The sequence below is a fragment of the Stegostoma tigrinum genome, chromosome 11 (genome assembly GCF_030684315.1).
Source record: "Stegostoma tigrinum isolate sSteTig4 chromosome 11, sSteTig4.hap1, whole genome shotgun sequence".
Taxonomy (NCBI): Eukaryota; Metazoa; Chordata; class Chondrichthyes; order Orectolobiformes; family Stegostomatidae; genus Stegostoma; species Stegostoma tigrinum.
The window spans coordinates 27,431,083-27,457,707 of record NC_081364.1 but is presented as its reverse complement, the minus strand read 5'-3'; the positions used below and the strand labels follow the sequence as shown (position 1 = coordinate 27,457,707).

At 39.7% G+C, this 26,625-nt stretch overlaps 1 protein-coding gene across 1 annotated transcript; it reads right to left on the bottom strand.

The window, feature by feature from the left end:
- Positions 1-10,006: 10,006 nt before the first annotated feature.
- On the bottom strand, positions 10,007-16,535 carry barx1 (BARX homeobox 1). Its single transcript, XM_048547768.2, has 4 exons — positions 16,299-16,535; positions 14,698-14,992; positions 13,860-13,944; positions 10,007-13,775 (listed from the first exon to the last, which is right to left on the bottom strand). The coding sequence occupies exons 1-4, from the start codon at positions 16,501-16,503 to the stop codon at positions 13,611-13,613; spliced, it is 750 nt and encodes a 249-aa protein (XP_048403725.1). The 5' UTR covers positions 16,504-16,535; the 3' UTR covers positions 10,007-13,610.
- Positions 16,536-26,625: the final 10,090 nt, after the last annotated feature.

The following is a 26,625-nucleotide window of genomic DNA, read 5'->3' as shown; positions in this document are numbered from 1 at the left end:
TACAGCTGGTGGACACTTCAGAGTGGAGAAGCAAAAATGTAGAGAAAAAAGCCTAAGCCCAGTAGGAAAGAAATATGTTCATATATTCTCCAATCCCTTTACATAATCAAAAATAATCCAGGAGATCACCAAGATAATGTGCTAACATTAAAAATACTCCCCTTCTATCTAAACAGTCTTTGGTCCTCCAGAAGCTGTCAGACTTCTTCTTGAAAGCATATAGAGTCTATACACAATAACATCTCAACCTTTTTACTGTCAAACCTCTTTACAATTTTCCTCTACAACTGGCACTTGTGATCATATCACTTGGTGCATAACATTTCTCCAATTTAAAAACCATTGTGTGTCCCAATGCCCTGAATAATCAAAATCTCTTTCATATTTGATAGTATTCCCTATTCTATTACTTTTTGCACTGATTTTAGTGGGACCTGCAAACATAGTAAGCTTTCTCTCAAATGCAATGACCAGGACAGGAATAAAAACAATAAATGTGGCCACATAGGACTTGCAGTGAGTTTCAGTTTTGGTCTTTCCAAGAGTATTGATTTATAAACTTCACCTTCTGCATGGTATATGTGGAAATGTTGCAAACATTACTTTGGATCCCATAATAAGAGATTCCATTTGTAATAGCTATGTTAGAATAAAGTAGCCTGTTTATTGTAAAAAAAAAGCCATACATCCTGGTTTCAAAGAAAGTCAAGATAACACTGCACTAATTATTAGAACGTTGAATTCCATAGAATTACAATGACCTATTCTAATAACTATCTATTCTATGCCAATAATTAAGCTGTGTTATGGAATACACAATTAAAGTAAAATGCTTATGTTGGAGAAATGTTTAACAAATAACTCCAAATCTATATCTGACAAAATAAGGTGTACTTGAAAATATTAATGTTAGCTACCTGTAATTGTATTCCACCTAAAGTTATCATGTATGTTAGGCATTCTCTGAGTTTAATCCTGTGATAAAGCTGCAAAGTTCTGAACTGCATGCCACAACCTTTAACTATTTAGAGGAAAACAATAGGTGGTCCAGTGGCTCAGTGGTTAGCACTGCTGCCTCACTACCAGTGACGCAGGTTTGATTCCACCCTCGGGTGACTGTCTGTGTGGTGTTTGCGTGTTCTCCCCATGTCTGCATGGGTTTCCTCTGGGTGCTCTGGTTTCCTCCTACAATCCAAAGATGTGCAAGTTAGGTGGATTGGTCATGCTAAATTGCCCATATTATCCAGGGGTGTGTAAATTAAGTGGATTAGCCTTGGGAAATCTAGGGTTACAAGGAGGGGGGGATAGGTTTGTGTGGTATGTTCTTTGGAGGATTGGTGCGGACTGGTTGGGCCAATTGGCCAGTTTCCACACTGTAGGGATTCTATTCAATGAATGCCAATCATTCTGTTCACTATCGTACATTCATGACACCAATCATCTGCTATTTTCGGCAAATTGCTTATACAATATGTAAAACATTATTAAATTGTATTAAGCCAAAATGCAATTGAAATTGTCAATTGAAACAATTTCAGAAGATGAGAGCTTTGAGAACTTATTGTGCCTGAGTTAATTCTATGCCAGTGGTTGGGTTTTGAAAGAGTTAAAACATTGCTTAAGATTTCTATTACAATGAAATGCTGTAATCAAAAGCTGCTTTGTTTTGTTTTGGAGTCAGACAGCCACAGATTTAACTGGTGTCTAGTTTCTGTATGTGTGTGCATTTAATTATGACAATACATGAGTGATCTTTACTTGGTGTCAGTATGGCTTTATAAAAACTGATATGCTAAATCTCTGCTAAATAGCTCAATGCATGATCTTATCTGTGCATTAGTGATGAAATAAATCATAGAGCACTAATTGCTCAGTGTTGGTTATTCATAAAATGACCAGTGAACATGTTCTAATGTCCCAAAAAGCAATTATTGGCCCTGAAAGTGCACATTTAAGGCACAGTTGACTTTTTCCAATTGCTCAAAGCCAAAAGTGTAATAGCCCTCAGAACCTTTTATTTTCAATTCCTGAAAGTCTAGAAATTGGAATCTATTGAAAATCAAAACTAAAAATAAGCAGCACTGTCTTGATGATTAGTTAACACAACAAAAAACTATTTGCTTAAAGAGTAAGTGATTAGGACTCAAAAAATTAAACTATCCAAAATTATCTATAACTATAATGTTCAATGCATATTTTTCTCCCTTCTTATGGACATTTGTTTTAATATTAGCTTGAATTGTGAGAATAATGTATGTTAAATTTATATCTATATTGTACTGGAATTAACTTGCCTGCCTCATTGTATATTTCTGTATTTCCTGTTATGTTGAATCCCAGATGGTGTCACAATATTTTTATCTTATAAAATAAAATATTTGCACTTTACAACTCCTTATCACATCTCTGTAAATTACCCCAAAGCACCAGCATATATAAAAAACTCCCTTTTGAAGTGGAGTTACCATTGTTATTTGTGAAAATTTCACAAACGATGAGGTAAATGATCATTCATATGGTTGGTAATCTGGCAGAGTGAATTGCCTGCTTGGTATCTTGACCAAACTTCCTGATATCTATTTCACCAAAAACAATTCTATGAAGATTAACATTTTGATCTCAAGAATTATTTATCACATTGTTCTTTGAGATCATCAATTTTTCATGGCAATGGTCATAAAGAAATTATAATTAAACTCAAAGAGAACTTCTGGCTCTTCCTCAAGTGAATTTGTAGTTTCTTTCAAGTGTGAGCTTTTGGAACAACCAGGGAAGGCCTTGTTTTAATACATCAGCTGACAGGAAAACATGTTTTACTAAGGCACTGGGACTCCGTGTCAGGCTCGATCAAATGCTGATGTTTTAGAATGTGGCTTGAATATTTGATTTTTGGTTATAGAATTGGAGCTGGTAACAACTGAAACAAGCTAACAACAAAATTGATGGAAAGATATAAGTAAACAAAGAAATATTAAAATTAGTAGTTTGAATTGGTGACAGAATCTGCTTGCATTTTACTTCAAAAGGATTCTTCAAGACAACAAATCCAAAAATTGATTAAAAGTACATCAGACAGATTCTTAGAAATGTGTAAATAACTTTGTCCAAAAATAAATCTGTTACGTCCATATCGTTTAGCACTTTACTAATTTGTGCTGCCCATGCACAGCATTTTAGACAGATGTCAATATTAATCCATTATGTTTTCCAGTTGGTGGCTTTGATTTTGGATTCCAACTTTAAAAAGCAAAATATGAGCTGGGAGTGTCATGTACAGGGTTGGGGGGGGCGGGGTGCTTGGTGTTGCAGAACTTTGCTCTTGGTATAAATCAGGGCAGGAGCCTTGGCAAAGATTATTAGGTAGAAGCTATTTTTGTATTGTCTTTTGCGGAATGTCTGGGTCCTTGTAATTTCCTTTCAGACACTTTATGTTGGGGTTTATTTGACTTCCAGTTATGCGTAGTGAGCCGTAGATTTTTAAGTGTTTAAAATTATACTTTTATTTCTGAGATTTTATACATAGCAGAAAGATTGATTTGCCTCTAGCCTGCTGTAACCATGAGTGGCCAAGGCTTTCACCATTACTGTTAGAAGCCAATTGTTCGTAAAGGACGATTTAAATGACAGGTAGAACAAACGACAGAATCTGTACTGAAATAATAAGTAGAATCTCGATGCTTCATTGTGCTTCACAGTCCATAATATCGAGGTTTTTCTCAGAATAAGCCTCTTTTTAGGAGGTGAAACGAAATGTGTTAAACCTAGATTGTGTATGAATTCAGTAGAAATTAACCTACGCCGTTTTTCCTACTTTTTAAATGAAAATTTGAAAAAACATACCTTTCTGTGGGAAGTAATTGCGAATGTTAGTTGAGCCCAGCTCGGTTTCACTGCTGCGCAGTATTGAAGAATATTTTGAGTATTATTAATGAAGCTTTATAATTGACGTTTTAGCGCCGGTTATGACAAGTTTCGTAAGAAGTGATGGGGTTACGTTAAACTAGAGCTGTAGAATACAAGATCTGGGAAGCAGACCTGGCTTTGACTAGTGGCTACGTTACGTTCAGACACAGAATACTGTTGGACATTCTTATTTCGTAGTTAATATGAAACACTAACTTCAAAGCAAAATAATTTGAATTTCTTTGCTTCTCTTTTAACATCACAAAAATTACAGGTAAATTCCTGAATACCTCCCAGGAGGTCTAATGAATATTTTAGTGCCTTGATTATTTTAATATGTTTTTTTTACTGGCTGGAATTATACGGCTGCTTACTTGGTGACGCGAAGCGGTGAAGCATTCCAAACTCAGCGAACACTGGACTGCACAGGGAGACCTGGCTGCCCTGCTACCTGCCCTCTGTCAGTGCACAGCCGGAGCCACTTCAAATGGCAGCGAATTTGACAACACCAGACCAATCTCATTACAGGTGTCTAGGATAGGAATGCTTTCCGCACTGCCGCCACTCCCCAACCCATTCAACAATCCTGCAGAAACGCATAAATGAAGTATCCGTACAAACTCCCACATATGTTGTATTCCCTATCCAAACCTCCGATGGGAAAAACTACTTTGAATTCAGCACAACCGTTCCCTTGTCTCCACCATTTCGTTTCACCAGCATAATGGAATTTTAAACGATGTGGAGGCACTAGAGAGCTTGTGCGGAACTCAAACATTTAATTACATGTTTTATTCTAAGTGTATTTGGTGACTGGGTGCTTAAAGCATTAGCCATCAGGAACTGTCTGCTTGTGTGAATTGTTAAATCAAGTACCTAAGTCAAGCATCAGTCCTGAACAAGGGTCACTGGACTCACAACGTTAACTCCGTTTCTCTCTCCACAGATGCTGCAAGACCTGCTGAGTTTCTCCAGCAATTTCTATTTCGTTTTTGGTTTTGACCTAAATGTGAGGCTATGTTGACAAGAGATTCGGGTTCCATTAACAACAAGCCAACGCTTGAATGTGAATCCAATGTGGCTTTGTTCCCAGCATTTACCGCTTATTGGGTATGTGCCCAAAAAGGAGAAGTGGTGACTGAATGGATGGCATAGACTGGGTACATTGTTCGGATTTTGAAGGATGCGGATTGTTAGTTTAGCAACTTTGATGAATATTCCCATGAGAAAAGTCGGGTTTTAAAACAAAAAGAATCAATTTGCAATATAAAGATGATGAGACATTGATAAAACTGCAACTTCGTGCGCCAAACCCCGGCTGAATTTCAGGGTCCCAGCTGTCTCTGGCTGAGACTATGAAGATCTTTGTAAAGGCTGCTGGAATTCAGAGGATGTGAATAGCGGTTTTCTCTCGGCCTTTACCAGACGCGGAACAGCAACAAGTAGTCAACCCAAGTAAACAGTCAGGCGACCAGTGTTCTTCATCCATCAGCAGAATTCCGGGACTTAAAAATAAAACTGGACCCTAGTCATTGCCTGGTGGCCTAGAATTCAAATCACGAATTTTAAAGTGCACTTTATTTGAAAAAGCCTTCGGAGAAACAAATACAGTGCGGAATTAAACTGTAAACAATATTCACAAGGAGATAGTCGAACTGAAACCAGAAATTCAAAAGAGATGCTCATTACTTCAAGTCAATATTTTAAAATCGACGCAGCCGTCTCTCGATCCCGTGAGAATAAGGTTTGAAATTATGATTTTGACATGACGTATAATCTAGGAAAGCGTCCCAATATTCTTCCTAATCGAAGGACGTGAGGTTTTCTGTCTTTCTCTTCGGTGCAAGCAAAATAAGGCTTATTTGCCTCTAGGGAAACAAAGCACTAACTACAGTGAGAGACTCTGCGGTCAGTGATAACGGAGGGAAGCCGGGATGCTGCCTGCAGGAAGTCAAACTGAATCCTGCGAATGCTGAAAATCTGAAATAAACCCCCCAACAGGTCTTAAATACTCAGCAGGCCAGGCAGCACCTGTGGACTCAAGAGTGTATTATATTCACTCATTTACAATTAATCGCAAGCACTCTATTTAGCCACGGGATGAACAATGCTCTAAACCCAGGACTATTATACACGATGTTGTTGCGCACCTTCCTGTGGGAATGAGGTGTGAACGCGTTGCTCGTACATAACCATGTTGAAGCAAAGCCCTCAGAAACTCATAGATGGTGCCGCTGGAAACAGGCTAGTTTTCCCCATTAGAATGGTAATATGAGTCTAGTACACACCCGCCGACCTACAACCTCTATCTTTCCGCTTTGACCATATGGGAATCAACGGGAATCAGCCTTCCCTCGGCAAATAAGGGATGAAAGGACAGTTTAATACAGATATATTATTAGATATTACAGACACAGTACTAGAAATAGTTACTAACAAACGGTATTACATGAGAGTATTTATCTAATCGCCCATGAAATCTGCGAAAGGGGAAATTACAATTGGTAATCGGTAATTCGGCACAAACCCAGTCTTCGTTTATTGTAGATTTGCAGCAACTGTCACGGTCCTGAGTGTTCCTCGAGGAGACTGGGAGCTGCTTGACAGCATGTCTTTTTTTGTTGTTGTTGGCAAGTGACAATTAAAGAAACTGCTGTATGTCATCTATTAACAGTGGTTCAGAATTGTATGACAGGCATAACAGACACCCGCATCCACTCGAAATCTCACTCCAAGGCACTGTTTTATTTATGTTGAACCAAATGTGTACACATTTCCGGCGCAAGCTCAAGACCATTCACACTCCAAATAAATGCTATCTCGGACACAAAGATTCAATATACGCTAATCTCTCATGACACGAGAATCATGGTTTAAATGGTGCAATACTTGAGGAAAATCAATGCCATTCAGATATTAGTATACAGTTTTATTTGTATTGTGCACATAGATAATGTATTCTGATAGAAGGAAAATTAACTTGCGTTTCAATCTAATGCTTTTTAAAGTTCCTAGGGCGACCCAAAGCGCTTCCCAGTTAATAAAGTGCTCTTGGATGTGGTCTCTGTGGCAAAATAGGCAAACACAGCAGACAATTTACATGATAGACAGTTCAGTTCTATTGAAGTTCATGTTTCAAAATGACACGAATCAGCAAAATCGACTTGATTGAGTGGTGAAGGGAAGGCATATTTACAGGATCAAAGAATATAAAATAAATTCAACCTTTTGAAGGGCTGATTGTTCACTCAGATCATTGCCATAATGTATATTTTACTGAAGTGATTGTAAAGTGAGAGCCGAGGCTTCTCTGAGCACCGCGTTCATTATCAATTCGAGTTTTCGACTTATTGCATTGCTTGTAAAGCATCTGATGTTGTGATGGGATTGAATCGTATGAAATGCCGATTTGAATTTTAATACAGCAATTTTGAACAGTATTTTGCAAGGCGAAAGAGAATTGCGTGGCCTGAGGCATTCTTGTATCATAATCATAACTGAGGCTATTTGGACTTGTAGCAATGTTTTGAGTGTTTGATGACACGGTTCCGGCCTTATTATTGAGCTATACTGTCGTGTACTCTAACTTGCTGTTAAGGCACAGCAAGGTTTTTTTATACATATGTATCGGATTAAAGTTTTGTTGGCAGATATGTTTTACCAAAGAAACTGCAATGGCGTATTGCAAGGCTAGAAACATTAGCTGCAATGGCAGTTTGAGAAGTAAACAATTGGTCTCCTTACCTCTCTGAGAAGTCTTAGTTATTTTCTTAACGATGTGTTCTCAATGTTTTTTTGAAGAAGGTTAATGTCATTACAATCATTCTACTAAATAGTCGTAATAATTTTAGCCATTAGGCCAAATTAGGAGAAATTCTCCAATGAAATGAAAGGTTAATTGCCCATTTAACCTAATCATCCCACTGCATTAATTTTAACATGTGTTCACCGCATACCAACCGGCCTTGTTTGGTGTGTCACTTGTCCGTTGTCCTTCCTATTAATGTTGTAATGCGGTTGTGTACTGGCCTGTGTGGTTTGTATTCGTGGTGTTTTGAATCTCGCTGTTGGCGCATCAAGTTATACATGTCGTTTCTGTTTCACTTAAAAACTCATTAATGAATCGACAGGTTTCCAAGTATACCCGTCCTGTGTTGGTTAAATTCTGCTAATAAAATTACACATCCAAAACCTCCCTTCACGTATTTCTGGGGAAGTCTAAGTTCATATAAACAGCACTGCAGCAAATTCTTTTACAATATTTAATATTTTAAACAACTCCCGGAGTTATATTTGTAAACCTGAAGACCTATTGACAAGTGATTTCGATTGCATTTCTAATTTTTGACCACGAGGACGGAATTTGTCGTATCAAATCTCCTTAAAATGGTCGTCTTTCTCTTCAGACCCTGTAGTGAATGTAAGTTTAAAAAGATAAGAAACTGCAGTTCAGCCCACTGCAAGCGTTATTCATTCTGAAAAATCTATGTGTTTAAAGAGATTGGGGGAAATGCTTATTTGAGACTCTGCTTTATTACAAAGTGTGAGGATGCCGCTATAATATTAGCCAGCTGTGTTTGATTTCAGTGCTATTGGCCAGTAGTTCATCTGATAACCATCAGATCGGAGAATTCACGGGAGCACAGTGCTGACATTGTTATTTTGCAGATGTCAATCACAGCAACTGCGGCTCCGGGTTTCCACACCTGTATGGCGCACCTTTTGACTCCCAGGTTTCCTTGCCTGCCAGAAGTAAACTTTATTTGATATAACTCTGGGAGAAATTTAGCATTTTCCCCATTTTCCGCCTCCTTTTAAAACATTGTGAGGCGCTTTGAACTTCGCTGAAGAAGTGGCACCCCAATCTAACGTTCTTTCCCCGCGATCCTTAACGTTGTCTTTTAGTTTGGTGGTATCATGCACGGTTCAGTGCATGTAACAAATAAACTGGGAGCAACCAGAGTTTACAGAGCTGGAGTTCTTTTTTTCAGTTTAGTGTGAACGAATAGATGAAGCATTCAACACGCGTGTAAATAGGCAATGGTAGTTTTCTGCCATTTTCAACTACATTTGGATAACATTGTTATTTGAAAATGTCGTGTGAATATTTATTCTGGTGTTGTTCTAATTAGATATTGAAGTGATGTAGGTAAAGTAAACGTGTTGTCCATTTCACATTTCCGTATTGCACATATTTCCTCACTCCCCGCACACCCCTCATAAAACCCATGCAAATATTAAAGCAAATTTGAATGTGATAGATCCAGAGGCAATTATTTGCATCTGATAGGTGCTGACTTCTCTGGCCTGTTATTCACTCACAAATGTATTATATAAATCAAGGACGGTCAATCCAGTTCGTATCTATTTGCGTATTTCTTATACTTTCGCCGATATGTCATGTTTTCACATACATATACCAAGGTGCGTATTTAATTAATCATAGTAACTGAGAACATAATTTCCATTCATGATATTTAATTTACTAATTTATTTAAACCAGCCAATTGGCAATCGTTCTGCCAACCTAAAACAGTTTCGCTATTAATTTCAAACAATTTCTAACTAACGAACGTGCTTTTCCGAGCTGATATTACTGAAACGTGGTGATTTCCTTTTCGTTACTCAGGTTTGTGTTTGTAAGTGCCGTAACATGTGACTGAACATTATCCGATTAATGAGAATCAGAAATACGTGGAGTTCATTTTTTCTGATTCTGAATGCTGTAGTGAGAATTAATGTCTTCCCCTCCACCATAACCCCCACCCCAAAATATAAGTTTGTAGTCTTGAATTTTCAATGGGATACAGCGTAAAGTTTGCCTAGGTCCCATTCGTCTGAATTTTCTTCGAAATAATCCTGTAAATACACTTTCTGCCATTGTTATGTGAAGCACCTCACTCCAGATTCGTCAGTTAACTCTGGACATTTCGATTCCCAACATTTAAGACATACGGTCCAGAAAGCATTCTTGCTACAATAATATTGTTACTTAATGGTAATGCGCGAGTTATCCTTAAGACTGAATTGTCCGGATAACATGTGAAGCTTGTGTTCTGTTATCGATTAACTTAAAGTTATATTTCAGAAGTAACAAGTAAAGGATTTTGTAATTACGTTTATTTTTTCACGTAGTAGACATTGCAAAAAGCCGAACATTCTTGGTTAAAATCCCTTTTTAAATATTAAGCAAAACTGAGAGATATCAGGCACTGAGAAAATTGTTTAATAGTTTAAATTAGTGTTCCTGTTTGAATTATGCATTGGCAGTAATCCACAAATATACAGTGCATAAATAGATTCATAAAGTAGTCATATCTTTACATAATCTAAAATTGAACTGGCATTGTAAAACTTCAGTTAGAATGTTAACAAAATTAGAAAAGAATTAGTTTCACACTAGACTAATATTTGCATCACAAAACGGAGCAGGAATAGTCCATTCGCCCCTCCGAGCCTGCTTCCCAATGGCCATGGCTGAACTTCTACCCAGACGTTGCCTTCCTTCACCATTCCTATACCTTTTATTTGCCTTTGTATCCAAAATATCTACCAATCTCTGTTTTGAATATACTCAACAGTTGCACATCCATTGCCCTGTGGTAGACAATTTCAAAGATTCACAATTTTTCCTCCCCATCTCAGTCATAAAGAACTGTCTCTGAAACTCCCACTCCTACTTACAGGATCCCCAGCTAGAAGCAATAGCCTTCCAATATTTATCATGTTAAACCCCAAAAGACTTTATGTTTAAATACGATTTCCTTCTACACTCTGAATGGCCTACTCTGGTCACTCTCCCTCCATAAAGCAATCTCCTCAGTGCAGGAGTCACTGGTGAACCTTCTGTTGCACTCGATCAAAAGCACAAATACTGGTCCCTGGGTCATGAGATCAAAACCATACACAATGTTTCTGGTGCGGTCTCAAAACCATCCTATATATTTGCAAGTATTACTTCTTCCTTTGTGAATAAAGGCTAATATAATATTTGCTTCCTTAACTGCTGGCTGCACCTATATAATGTGTGTGCAAGTAACCCATGTCCCTCTGAATATCAATATTTCTCAGTGTCTCACCGTTTTTAAAATTATACTTTTCCATTCCCCCAACAGAGTGGTTAACTCCACATTTTGCCACATTACAATTTAATCTGCCATTTTCTCGCCCTTTCTATATCCTTCCTCGGGCTCACTGTATACACCTCACAGCTCGAGTTCCCAGTTGCTTTGTATCGTCGGCAAACTTGGATTCATTACTCTCGCTGAAATTATTGAGGTGGGCTGTAAATAGCTGAGGCCCAAGCAGTGTACCCTACTGGGTACAGCCTGCCGGTCTGAAAATGAGCCATTCATTCCTGCTCATTAGCCTTCCTGCTCCTCTGATGCTGCTGGGCCCGCTGTGTTCATTCAGGTCTACACCCCGTTCATTCCTACCTTCTGTTCTCTGTCTGTCAACCAACCCTCAATCCAAGTTAAAATATTACCCCAATCCCACCAGCCTAATTTTGTATAACAACCTCTGGCGTGGAACCTTTTTTTCTCTGAAGATCCAAATCCCTTAATTAGTTTACAATTTTTAGTTACACCGTTAATAAATCAGATTTCCCCAACACGGTTTCGCTTTCAGAAATCTGTATAAGCTTCGCCGATCAGTTACTGGTTTGCTGACAGCCATATAACCTCGTCCCTGATAACAGATTCCAACACATTCCCCAAGGAAAATTATGTAAACTACAGGAACAACAAGCATTCAACAGTCCTACATGCTGTGTGTTCGAGTAGATCGTTGTAGAAATTCGATGAGCATTATTTGTCAACTGATGCAAGATTTTTAACTTAGTTTCAATAACAGGGCAGGCGGGGGGTGGGGAGGTGAATGTGGCACTTAAGAGCAATTCCTCCAACCGTAACGGTGAGGCAGTGTCCTGGATACAGCACCAGTTTGGTTTTGTTACCATTCTTTTCCCACTTTTTGTACAAATATCAAAAGTTTCAATCAATGTAACAATCAGTGCCTTTCAATCAGCCTGTGTAGTTTAGTACAGTGTTCGGCAGCAACAGGGGATTTCCTGCGCCTTCAATTCTTTTAACATGCTTTTACACGAGGAAGTACGGTTATATTTCGGGCCATCGCCCCAAATTATTAGCGATTTTACATCTAATCAGAAAGCATTCACGTCTCGCTATTTGATTTCAATCGTTATGACATTATCAGCAAGAAGGAAAATTAATTTTATTATATGCCAGCAACCAATAAAGGTGATATACGTTCAAACTGACTCTACCTTAGGAGTCGTTGGGAACAGAACTACAGATTGGAGACGGGAGCGGGAACAAAAGGCAATGTGGGAAGGACAGCAATAATTTGCAGAAACGTGAAAAAGTGACAGCAGGCCTATGCAAATAAGGCTGGCTTATTTATTTAAGAAATTATTTACTATAATTTAACTTATAGTTAACTGAGGGCCTCGCCTTCCTGAACATGAATTCAAGCAGTTTATATCTGTTTAACATCCACTGCACGGCTTTCTTTGTTGTTTGTGAGTAAGAGCTTTAAATAAAAGCCAGCCAAACAATTACATTACCGGCTGTGGTATTTAAAGAAGGATTGCAGTGAGGAATATAAATATAATTTGCTTTAAAGTATGCGCCCTGAGGATTAAACTCGCACACAAAATTTACCAGCTCACATCTACTTACAATGCTTTAATATATTTTCGAACCTAAACGCGCGCAGACCTAATCGAAAAGCATTAAAATACTAAAAAAGAATACGAGGACTGACTAATTCTTTTATTGTTTGTATCGGTGTAAGAGTAGTATAAATGGAAATTTAAATTTAAAAAATACAAGCACATTTAATTAGGATATCAAAATTTCTGTACTTCTCTCTTGTTGGAAGGCATAACACACTTTTGGCACTATGCCATAGTCACTGTTGCAAAAATTATTTACAGTTTCTCCTATCTTTCACAAGTGTATGAAATCATTTATAAATTCGATACTTGGTACAAACACTTCAAATCTGCTACTGTAGCTGTGGCTCTTTTGCACTGAACCATAACATATAGTACTTACTATCAAACTGGTTTGGTCAAAATATTTATAAAACTAAATTGACAGAGAGGCACCACAGGTCTGTAGACTAAAATAGAAGTCACGATAATTGCATCTCCCTCAACAACATTTTGTAGAAAAAGCAGAAGGTGTTGGCAAGACTGTTTATGCAGTGTGGAATTCTGAGCTTTAATTTGATGCAGTCAAAACGTAAGAATGACGCTAAAATGTTTTTTTTAATTGAGTACAATTCGAAGAGCAACGTGATCATTCTGATGCACTAAACAGTTTCTGAGTTTCTGCCTCGATAATCTTACTCGGGGAATGAAAACAATTTCATAAAACCGGATATGCGTTAGGCAACACACTTCCACATCAAACGGCAAATTGATCCAACATCCAAGTGTGACTAATTACTTATTAAAATATAACAATGGTGAATCTGACAGCGATAAGTTCCATCAGCTGGTGTTTGAAGAGAGGGGAACAGTACAATTCAAAGGTGAAGCTGACATTTAAAGTTTGAGTGTAAATTCCACATGAATGACGCGTTTCAGTCGGTAGACACGTGGCTCGCTGCAGTTTCAACGTCGGTTTGTAAAATTCCGATGAAGAGGAAAATCGTTTTGCTTTAACCATCTCGACGTGTTATTCTTCTTGGTTAACTTCAGAAGGTGATGGCGAATTCTCGATCTGTTTTTCGGCTTGTTTTACTTTCTCTTGTTCTGAAAGTTGTTCGCTTGTCGGAATGGAGTTTTTCTTGGGACGACCTTTCGGCTTCGTCGGGGACTCCAGGCCTCCTCCTTGCAAAACCTTTTGAATGAAACTATAATTTAGCAACACCGTCTATTTGGGAAATTGTTTCCTTGATGAAAATCCATTACCGACAATACTTACTATTTTCTTCCATTTCATTCTTCGGTTTTGGTACCAGGTTTTCACCTGAAGTTGACTAAGACCCAAGGATTCTGCTAGATCTATTCTGTATTCAACAAAATAAAAGTTAATACATTTGGGAACATTAAAAATATAAAATTATTTTAAGTAGCAATGAAACATTCCGTTAATAAAGGGGTCATTTCCCGTGTTGAACGGCCTGCAGATTTGTAAATGAGAACTGCACTTTAAAAATGTGTAGCACTTCACAATAATTGTAGGTGCTTACAAAACAAATTTAAGTTGGGCTGCCTCTCACCTCGTCCCCCTCCCCGATTATATCAATATTAACCTCAAAGGCGATATTCTGATTGACAAATTGCCCTCTTTGCTACTAGAATGGATCTGCATGTTTAGGAAGAAGGGAGAATATTTGAAATGTCATGGTGTACCATAGCAACGAAATAGATTATGTCCTCTACTGTTCTCACTGATCTTTGCGTATCTGTTTCTGATGCTGTTGTTTGCTGACCAGTACCCACTGCTGAATCGGTTATGTATGTGTTTTCTATTTCTACAACCTCATTTCTACGTTTGTTTACGTTCAGTTATCCCTAATGTCCACTCAAGGGGTCAAAGGAAACCATAAAAGTGTTATTATCAGGAAAGGTGTGACGTTTTGCCATCTGTTTCAGCCGAAGAATTCGGCTTTGAAATAATATACGATCCGATGTTCCAGAGGTAGTTGAATACAACCCGCCTGGCTCTCGACTGAGTTGTATGTATGTAAAAATTATCATGTGTTTCTTTTTTTAAAAAAATGATATTTTTAAAATAAACTGTCAATATTCAGAGTTACCTGTCTGGTGTGGAAAGATATTTCTGCTTTTCAAATCGTTTCTCGAGGCCCATTAATTGTAGTTCAGTGAAGACTGTCCGGCTCCTCCTGCCTTTTTTCGCTTTGTTTCCTGGTTCGGGACCTTGGTCCAGCTTTGATCGGAGGTGCAGGTCGAGTGGAAGGTGAGGAGCTCCGTGGCCGCTGGACAGGCTTGATCCTCCAGATACCAACGCGGAACCCAAGGGAGCGGCAAGGCTACACGAGATCGGACCCAGCGGGAACTTAAAAGCTCCACTGTGATCTGATTTCAGACCAGCTGTAAGTATTCCGGGCATAAGTATTACTGCCAATGCTGCAGGGAACTCCAAACTTGTACTTTAGTACGTTCCAATTAAAGGTATATCCATCGACACAAGCAAGGTTGCGCAGTCAATTTAGCAAAAGCCGATGAAATATAGCACTTCGCAAATAATTTTCATCGTGCCCTTTGTCATATGTAACATAAAACTTAAAGATGAACGTGGAGCCATCAGCTCTCCTGTGAGACAGTGTTACACTGCCATAAATTTATGACAAAAAACTCAAATATATTTATTCTTTGTTTTATGTAACAAGTAATATTTCATAGTTATTCCATACTATCATGTAACGGCTGGTATTAAAATAATTGCTGCCGAGCTAATCAGCATTTTTAACATATTGCACTCCTCTATAGGAAATTGACCCTCCTTTACAAAACTGAGCATAATTCTATTTAGTAACAAGTCATAAATGCTAGCCATCGCAGCAGCAGCGCTACAATGTTGTCTTTATACGCCGGTTGCCTCGAAGGAAACAGGAAATTATTCAATTTACTACTTCATTCACAAATTTATTTTCCGAGATGTCCGGTGACACTCCTTAGGATCTGGGTTAAAGGATTGTTGTATTGGATTGTGTCTTTTTTTCAATGTGATACAGCGTTCACTATTTTAAGTGAGGATTGGTTTGGGGCGGAACGGTGTTAAAGTTTGAATAAATACTGGCCGTTTATGCGCGTGGGTGTCTTGGAAGGCGTGATATTTCCCTCTTCTAAATAAATGCTGAGATTTTCCAGGGGTTTTGGCGTTAGAATACTTTTCGACCATGTATTTCCGATTTAGGTACATGCTGTTTGCTCTAGGAAAATATGGTTGGGAGCTTGGATAATATTCAGAGAAAATTAAACACCGGATATATTTTCTTTCTTCGATTACAGACTCAATGTGAAAATATGCAACATTTCTTATACCGTACCAAATTTGCTACAACATCATTGCCTGGACTTTTGCAGCACATTTTCTAGGCCTTGTCAAAATATGCACAGTATTGTGACCGACTGTTATCTGTTTATGTGATTGCTGTGCGCGGATAATTCTAGTTTGTTTTATTTGTTGCATGTCATGTACCGCTTACGATCCAAAATTAAATTAAATCGAGCGGCCATCCGTCGATGAAGAAACGCAACTTGCCCCTAACTATAAAAAATATTTAGATGGGTAACAAATAGAACCGCTTTGGCTGAGTAGTCATTTAGAAGGCACATTTTTTTTTTAAAAAAATGCATTAAGGAAAGCTAAGAGTGAGGAAAGATTTCCACTTACCTAGATGGCTATGGTACGGCCGACTATTCAGGAGGGCATGGACCCCGAATTTGAGGAGTTCTCCCCCGTTCGCGGCTTTGCCTGAGCCTGGGGGCTCAGTCAGTATCTCCTCGATCATAAAGCTCCTGTATCGGTGAGACCTATAATCATGGATCGGCTCGTGAGGCAGGTAATGAGCTTCCAGCTCCAGGGGATTCTGCATCATTTTCTTGAACGCCACAATCCACAGAGAAGGGGGTGGGGGGAGGGGGATGGGATTGGGGTGGGGTGAGGGGGTGGGGGTTCTGGATGGGTACCGACACTGCAGGTTGATGTTCCAGTCACTGCTGCAGCTGCTCTTCCCCCCCGAATCCCGCGCCGTGCTCCTCAGTGCTCCCCGCCGCAGCGAGCTTTCATTTCGGTGCAGGAGACCGCTTCATTCTGACACATACTCTCGCTCAGGATGCGGAAAAAAGGGCGACGCGATTTTGAAAGAGCGCGATCCGTTGTGCGCGACCTGCCGACTCGTTGCTCGTTCGCTTGCAGCGATATGCAGCTTTTCCGCACTTCAAAACCGTACGATCTTGTCGGGAGAGAACGAGAGGTTTGCAACATCATGAACTCACGTGATTTCGCCTCTCTCTTTCTCTCCCCTTCTCCGCCCTGTAGGGAGCCACCCAGCTTTTTAAACAGCCTATAGCAGCTCTCCTGGTTCCTCATTATGACTGGGAAAAAAAACATCCCGGCTGCAATCACAGCACTCAGACTTGGAGTAGACTCAAATGTTACGCTGCCTGGTGTTCCCAAACCAGTCTAACTTCCATTAGAATGAATTTAACCCTAAACTCAAATGCAGCAGAACGATAGTAATGATCAGCTTTCTTTGCTGGAAATCACAAGCATTAGACCATTTCTAATGTTAGGCAACACATAGGCATTGCAATGAATTCCTGCCTCACTTGGTGTGAAATTAGACTTGCTCCTGGCAGTTTTTGGCCGCTTAACAAGAACATTGCTGGAGGCTTGTCCTCCTAGTTACTGGGGAGGGGACGGCGGGGCATGGCTCTGATTTATTTACTTTGTTCTGCGTCGTTAAGTTTTCTAAACAGTTGCAACTGAGGAAAAATACGAAACGCCGCACACCAAATAACGACAAAAAGTTGGGTTTTGTTGTAATCGGGCCTGACTGCAACTCCTAATGTCACGTGGTTCTCCCTCGAGCAAGGGGCCACGCTCTACTGCTGGAAATGGAGGATTCCAGCACAATGTCACTTGTCTTCCGCTGGACTGTCTACATTCCTGCCGCAATGCAGTGCCGTACAATTTAGAGGTGCTCATGCTGGACGTGACGCTAAGGACACATTTCTCGAATTTTCTAAATATGTTGAAAATTGAATGAATAACCCGTAACTCACAACGACACCATTCCTTTGGGAAATTCACACTCTCCGTGACCGACCCATTTCGAGACGCATTTCAACTTCTAGTAGAGGAGATTATACATGAACACAGCATTTGAGCAGCGGGACTTTATTGAATGTTCAGTGGTAAAGGATAAGCCTAGATGTTGGAAATGTAGCTTTCGGAACGAGGGGACTGATCGCCTTCTGATTTGACGGGGGCACGTGACATTTGGGAGTTTTTTTTCAAAGCAACTGGGATGCAAACCGTCCTAAGCTACAATCCCCGGAAATCTAATTGCTAGATCGAAAGAACTGTAGATGACAGCTCACAATTAGACATTTCTCCTCTGCCCTCATTAAATACAGCCTAACATTTGGGTTTTTTTTGTCTATGCATTACGCCAGCTCAGTATTATTTCCTGGCAATTACAGCCCGAAAACATTTTAAAGCAATGTCAGTGCTCTCTTGAAAATATGGGATTTCCATCTGTTTTTTTTTGCTTTCGCGCATCGTCTGAATGACTGCAAAACACTTCCTGTGAAATCTCAGTCTTTCTCGCGGATATGTTCGCTGTTTCATTTTATACTTTAACCGTGCAAACCAATTTCTTCTTATTTTAACTGTGCTCAGGTGTGTGTGTTGGAAGAGGGGGAAAAGTGGGGATGGGGGGAGTCATCGATTTGCTTTCGTCCAAAATGAAATTGCTGGACCGACTTTTCCAAGAATGATTTGCATTTGTTAGCAATTGTCAACATGGTGACTCCCAGGTCCCAAGCCACAAAGAAGCCAATTTGTAAAGAAAATCGCATCAACTAAAAATTGATTGCAAATACTTCAGTCCCGTTTCTAGTTTACGGACTACAATGAGACCACGTCTTGAGAATAATAGCTGGCGACACATGCACTGTCTGAAGGAGAGGTGGGCATTGTGTAACGGGGAATCCAGGATGGCTTGTTGACCCCCCCACCCCCACCCGCCCCCTCGACAACGTAGCTTCTACCTTTAAGACATGCTGTAATTAAGTTTCCCTGTGAACGTGCAAATGCATTTTTACAGTACGGTACTTGTTTGAATAACTGAATGTAGGGCGCAAGTTTGAGAAGTGGTTTAAACAGCTTGTTACCCTATTAGATACTTCCTGTGTCAATTTACATTACAGAAAAAGAACAAATGTTGGTCTAAAGTAGTCAGAAAATATTGCATTATTATAATATATCAAATACGAATTAATACATACTTTTCTTCCAAATCTTATAAAGGTTAATTTACTTCCACGAGTCCAGCCCATTTCCCTTTTCCTCCCATTAAAACCGAATAACCCGAAAGCTGCCAATGAGAAGCAAACTCCACACTCACTAAACTCCGAGACATAAACGGGAACTCACCTGCGAGCCAACGTGAAATTGAGAAGTGAAAAGCTACTAATTGTGCTATTTTTCTACGTCAATCATCAGGGTAAAGGAGGGGTTATTTTAAATAGCACCCCTTGATACTTCTGGTGATCTTAGCTTCAATATCAAATAAATATTTTAATTGCAATCGACCTACAGCCAGAAAAAAAAATCACAACTTAGATGAAATGTTTTAATTATGAAGTTTGACAACGGTTTTTTTATTGCCATCATCATTCTAATGCGATTACACGAAATATGGGACCTGGCATTTTAAGGGCACAGGAGACAAATGAATTTACAGAGATACTGTGCGCATCCTGTGCATCTGTCCCGGAAGGATCATTTTGTTTAATTTTAAACTAAAATTATCAGGACCAAGAACGCTACCTTGAATATATTTCGTAAATGTAAGTGTCAACATAATGTATTGGGCTTGTAACGTAATTAGGGCACCTGACACGTAGGCAAGTTTTGATGAATGTCTTGTTTACTTCGTCTGTGATTAAACGAATGGTAGGGCGTCCACCGCTGGGTGCCTCATTAGTCCCTTAAAGCAACCTTTTACATATAAAAAATGAATATTGATACATTTATATTTTGTTATAGTCCAGATGTTAAATATTAATTCATTCATTCCGATTTGTTTACCACATGAAACACAATCAATAAGTGAGTCAGATGACAGCAAATTCACAGCTTCCTGAATTCTATGCCGTTTACTCCGATGCGTTTTATCCACACTTAGGCCGATACATCTTTGCTTCTTATTAGGATTACCCACCTTTGATTTTATCCTTAAAGACGTAGAGTGTTACTTTTCTGGTCTATCCAAATTAGTACTGTCAAAACACGCGAAATATCCCGAATGGAAGATATTTGTTTTTTTTAAAGAAATATTTGGTTCTTGCTCCAGTTTGATTATTGGTACCCCATCAAATTGGTACCGCGGAAGTTGGGTGCCTTGTTGCACGCTTTATAATGAAGTGTTTCTATACACCCTGGACTAGTGAGAGTCTTGCTATGAGCCACAAAGGAAACCGCAGCAAAGGTATTAGGCATAAATCTACCACCACTAGCAGACCAATGGGCGCTGAAAGCTTTATATTCTTCATATAAACCCCGTTTCTGGCGTTAAAAGCCCCGTTTCACAGTTTGCATCATAACTTTCTTCCAGGATGAAGTCAACAATTTCGCATGTGCAACTGTTGCTTGATTCTACATTTGCAGGGTTTCCTTTTTCTGTTCATTTTCAAATAAATCCACAAATCTATTGCATTTTCAACGCAATTAGTGGTAGAGTTAAAACAGAAAACGAGATTCTAGTGGCAGTGTAGTAAAAAAACTGGGAAAGTGAATGTACTTTGATAGTAACAGTAATATATAACTTATGTGCTACGTACGTCAAAGCATGGAAAGTAAACTTTAGAGAAGGAATGAATGTGACAAAACATTTTCAATCAGTGAATGACATTTTCATACGAAACATTATAGCTTGTATTTGTCTGAAGCTATCAACAAGTTAATGCATTCAGCGAACCCTAGATCACTACAATTGCTTTTCTACTTGATGACATGGGTTGGGGAGGTTTCTTGTTAGGAGTCAAAAAGTAAGAGGAAACAACTATAGTGAACTCATTGGAAACTAGAACGGTTCATCACGAATTATAGAACAACGTAGACATCAATTTCTACGCGCACATAAACTGTCAATTATTAATATTCCTTTGCACTATGTTCCTTGAATGTTATTACTAACTCTCAATTACTTTTTACAATAAAAGAAAAAGAAAATCTTCTCGGGTGCAATTTTATATAAAATATTTTGGAGACTATTGTACACTTTTGGCAAAAACCCTTGCATTAGGAATTAACTTGATTTCAATTCGAAACGACTCGATTTTGTTTTGTTATTCACACTTCCGATTCGACCAGGTGGTCTTTTCATTCTGAAAGCTGCCTCCTGCTAAAATGATACATTAGCAGGATGTTTTCAAAACGTCGATAGCCTCTTAATAAAATTCAAATGTAACCAAAATAGTTAGGAGCGGCAAGCCTAACACTTAGCTTTTGAGTTGGACAAGGTTTTCTTTATAAGCCGAAGGATTGTAGCAGGCTGTAGCACATCCATCCCAATTGGTTTTAAAGACTGTTGGAGACAATGGCGACTGCAGATGCTGGAAGTCAAGAGTCTATAAGGTGAGGCTGGAAAAGCGCAGCAGGTCAGACACCATCCGAGGAACAAGAAAGTCAATGTTTCGGACCGAGACCCCTCCTGACGAAGGTTTTCGGCCCAAACCGTTGACTTTCCTGCTCTTTGGGTGTTGTCTGACCAGTTATGATTTTAAAGACACTTGACAAAAAAAGGTAAGAAAGCCTGTATTTTCTTGATTTGCTGCGCCAGAACAAATAGAAAACCATACTTGAAAAGTACAGGTTAATTTCTGATTTTCTGTATGTAAAATAAATGAAATCGATACATTTAAACAATTCTTGTCCGGTGAGGTACAGCGAAGGCCAAGTTACAATATTACTAGTCATTTCTGTTCTTTTTTTTCGGAAGAATGCTCCTTAAATTCGGAGACACCTGTTGTAAATCCAGGTGCAGAAGGTGCATTCACATAGACCCCTCATAAGGTTAAAAAAAACCCTCTCAAACTATTCCTACAAACGTTCTGGAAGGTCCGAACATTTCCTGCCTTGGGTAACTTAAGAAAGGATGCGGATCAAATTCTGTTTGATAACACTCCATTGAAGCATCTTGACATATTTGCCTACCTTAGAGGTGCTATATAAATTCAAATTGTTGATGGTTGCGCGTTTATTAGGGGCAGCGTCATGGAAGTGTTATGGCCTAGAGATGTCTAATATTTGGGAAAAGTTTTCGTTCTGCCGATTTCGCCAGTGTTCGAGGAAGGGATCTGGGAATAATTCGTATGCTGCAGTTTTCTTATGCATTCCGCCAAGCACCCTCTGTTTAGCAGACATTCCTTGTCAGAATTTAAATCTTACGTCCCATTCTTGCATCAAGACATGCAGATTCAAATTGCCCGATTTTCAGCAAATTGATATGAATCTTCATGTAATTGTCAAATATGTGAAGTTAATTTAAAATCGACTTAATCGCAGCCTTCCACAATGGCGCCTCTCTACAGACGGCCCGGACATTGTAGAGTATTTCTTCGCAATGGGACGTGGTGAACTGCTAATATTACAGAATGTGACATCCAACTTCTTATATTGTACACTAATTTTGAATTCACATTAACGTTAGAAGAATCATGATATTATCTAAATGACCATTTTACAAAAAAAGAAATGTAGTTTAGGCTTATAACATGTCCCAAGAATTGACATGTTTGAGGTTGGAGACAAAGTTTGTGAAACATTTCGGACTATTAAACTCACGAACAATGACCGTGCATTGCTAGCTTAGGGGAAACATCAAAACGCTTCGCACCATCTTTGCAATGTAACATTACATTGGCACATTATATGGGTGGGTAACCAATGTGCCCGTTGCAGGAGTGGCATACCTACAAAACATATGTTTCTAATTGGAAGTGACCCGCAATGGGAAGCTTTACGGTATTGCGGGGAAACCCGTGGCTCAAGGGCAACAGCATGGGACAATTAGTCAAATACCTTCCACTCGAACGGTGTTTGATATTCCGGAAGTTTAGCAAAGTTTCCTTGCTAATACTCAATAATGTAATTGTATGAACAGTTTTCATTTAAATGTGCGTGAACTGTCCAAAAACTGACGATCACTTTTTTTTTGTCAGATAGATCTCATAATAATTGCTGAAATGCACATTTCTGAGTTTGATTCCTACTGTGTCAAATAACTTTTTGAAGGAGATTTATTTGAACTAGGTACATGCCATCGTTATCTGTTCTTAAGCATGCGTTTTGTAAAATTTGCTTTCATTATGCGTTACCCTGTGTGAACCGCGAAGTGTTAACTAACTTTTTGTTCGCTCTTCCTCCCCAACTCGGTTGAAAAGTACAGGCGAAAGCTAAGCAATGAATGCTGAAGTTACTTACGCAAACGTCTCCTGAAAAAAGGGCGTAAAGACTGTGCAACCCATTGCTAGATAAGAATGATGTTTTTTTTCTTTAAATGTGTACGTTTCTTATTATATATAACTACAAATTGCTATTTAGAAAGGTGCAATAGAATTGAAGGTCGCCGCCTTCAGGAGAGCAAGCAAACCAGAAAACGGCGGAGAAAGCCAAGTTTAAAAATTACTGCGCTTCACAAGCCCCTTTTAATATTAACACACAAGATGATTTCTTTTGTCGCTTGCTTGTCGTAGGAATTGCAGGAAAATGTGAAGTTAGAGTACAGTGACTGAATTAAAGAAGAAAGGCGGCTTATTCGCAAGGAGAATTTAGGAGAAGTAAAAAGCATTTCAGTCTGCAGTTGCAATTTTGCAAGATGACATTTTTCTGAACTATTTTTAAGTGCCGTAGTAACTCTAAATTTGAACTACTTTACACCTTTAAGCGCACACTATAGACCAATGACAAAAGTCCAGTTATCGGAAAAGTAACACCGAATCAAGTTTGGCTGTTTCGGTGGGATGTGTAAAGTTGGCCTTCGTTCAGACGCACCGGCCTCTGCGCCCTCTCACATTTCTGGCTGCAGAGATGCTACGGCTACGGGCCTGAAACGTGCGCCTGTCTAGTGCCTTATACCTACGGCAGGTATAATACGGTTCCTCTGCCTCCTGCACCTTGCACTGCCACCAGCCACAAAGGAGATCAGCTTTGTATACGTCAACCTTTGCTCACTATGTAGAGATGGTTACTCATTCGGAGGGTGTGGTAACGATGTTTGTTCCCCTTCCTCATGAGAACATTGGACAGCGAGGTTAGAAAGTTACTCGTCTTTGCTGCACCACCTTAACAGGCGGAACACGGAAGTGCGCTCTGTGTCAGGTCCGGCAGTGTAATTAGCACTTTATGCCCCTGTAACTAATGACAAAACTGTCCAGTAGTGGCGATCCAAATTAAGCTGATCTGGCCCCTGCTAAATACAGAACTAGACCTCGATTTTAGTTGAGACCGATGAAGTCAGAACAAAGCCGCCCAGAGAGTGGCGAGAACGGTGAATTCGCTGTCAGTAATTTCGGTGAAGATCATTTGTACATTTAAAGGATGACTACAGAAATACCTGAGGGAGAAGGGAATAAAACATATATTGATGGGGCCAGATGGAGTGGAGATAGGGCACCGATATGGCCTTCGAATGGGCACAAGTGCCCGTTCTTTTATTGCAAATATGTTATAACTTTGGAATGTCACACACATGTCCGTCCAGGAACTGCAGGTTTTTAGCAGACGGATTTGAAGATTCTGTTGATGTGCCAATACCCCTGTTTACCCATCATCGTTTTAGGGCGAATGGAAACGTCTTCACAGTGATGCTGCATCATACAATCATACGAGACAGAAGAGGACCTTCAGCCCTTCCGTTGTGTCGTCAAAAAGTTATGGAGGTGTGCGAAAGCACTTTACTCAAGTGGACTCTTAGCAAAAAGTGCCAGGACAATTACTTTGATCCTCTGGACAATTTTAAATGAACGGAGGATATGTTGACTTGCTGACCGAGCTGGCTGTTTGTAGTTTAGAGGTTTGGACTCCATGCTAGGTAACATCATCAGCGCAGCCTCCGAAGAAGAGTTCTACTCGGCTTAGTATTTATAGGATCAGGTCTGTTGAGGTGTTTTGTGTCATGTCTGGTATTTTTTTGCAAGGGTTGGTATGTGGGGCGTAATTCCACATGTTTACTTTGTAGCATTACTGGTGGCAAACTAGGCCTCTGGGAATTGACCTCTGTATCAATGGTTGGCTTGAGTTAAGATGGTCACCCTCCCAGTTAAATGGATGGCCTTCCTTGTCTGAATGTACTGAAATAAGCGAAAGTTCTTCATATTGTTATGCAGCTAGCTGGTGTTAGTATATCATGATGGCTAGTTTCCCTCCTGTCTGGTGGATATAGTGTTTTTGATAGTCTTTGCATGGTATTTTGTACACAATGTTGGCCCTGCATATCATGGGCTTGTGGGTCATTGTGTGGCTGTGGGGGTGGGGGTGGGGGAGGGGTGGTAGGAGCCTTGTTGTCAGTTCCAATGTATTCTTGACATTCAGTAATGTGGCAAGTGTATTAGGTCATATTGTGTCCGCTTGGTGTTGTCTAACCAGCAGGCATCTGTGGATGAAGTTGTTGGGGTATCCATTGATAATAAATACCTTGCATAGGTGCTCTTCATTCTTTCTTGCGAAGTTCCAGTGTGTTGTGGCCTATTTGAATAGTGCCCTTATACAGTTTTGTTTGTGGACATTGGGATGATTGCAGTGGTAATTGAGGATTTGGCCAGTGTGGTTTGCCCTCCTGTATGCTGTGATTTGGAATTCCACATTCGTCATTTGTTCTACCTTCATGTCTAGGAACAGAAGTTGATTGTTGTTTTCCACTTCTCTCATGAATTTGATCCTGGTGAATACGTTGTTGATGAGGTGATGTGACTCTTCTAACATAATGCATTTGATGATGACAAATGTGTTGTCCATGTATCGTATTCACAGTTTTGGCTGTATGTGGGGGACGGACGTGCATTGCAATCTTTGCCTCTGCAGTAAGTTCTGAGATGGGTGGCCCCATAGGTGTGCCATTAATCTGTTTTTATGCTTGACTGTTGGAGGTGAAGTGTGTGGTGAGGCATGAGTCCAGTAGTCTGAGTATGTTGTCCTTGCTGATGGAGCTGTCAGCCAGTGTTCCTCTTTCCTTTAGTAATGTGGCCAGTGTTTCTTTCGCTAGTGGGATGTCAATGGACATGAATAGTGTTGTAACATCAAAGGTTACCACAATCTCATTATCATCGATTTTAATGTTCTTGAGGTTAGTAAGGAATTCCTGGGTTGAGTGGATGGAGTGAGATTGGGAGGAGGGTGGTACATTGACCAGGTGTTTCAGTCTTTGCTGTAGGTCCTTGGCTAGACTGTATATAGATGTATCAGAGATAATGGGAACTGCAGGTGCTGGAGAATCCGAGATAACAAAGTGTGGAGCTGGATGAACAGCAGGCCAAGCAGCATCTTAGGAGCACAAAAGCTGACGTTTCGGGCCTAGACCCTTCCTCTGGAGGGAGGAGGATAACTTTTTCAGGTTGGGTATCCCTGGAAGAGGCTTCACATTGAGGTTAAAATTGTATCAGAGATAATGGGAACTGCAGATGCTGGAGAATCTGAGATAACCAAGTCTGGAGCTGGACAAACACAGGGAAGGGTCTCGGCCCAAAACGTCAGCTTTTGTGCTTCTAAGATGCTGCTTGGCCTGCTGTGTTCATCCAGCTCCACACTTTGTTTTCATGTATATAGATGTGCCCGGTAGGGAGACAATGGGTCTGAGGGGGATGTCTGCTTGTTTGGGGAGACCATAGAAGTTGGGGGTATGGGCGGGGGAGTTGTTTGAACCTTCTGGTTTCATTTTTACGTAGTCTTTCTTGGTTTTTGGTCTTGCATTCTTTAGTCTACTCAGTGTTTG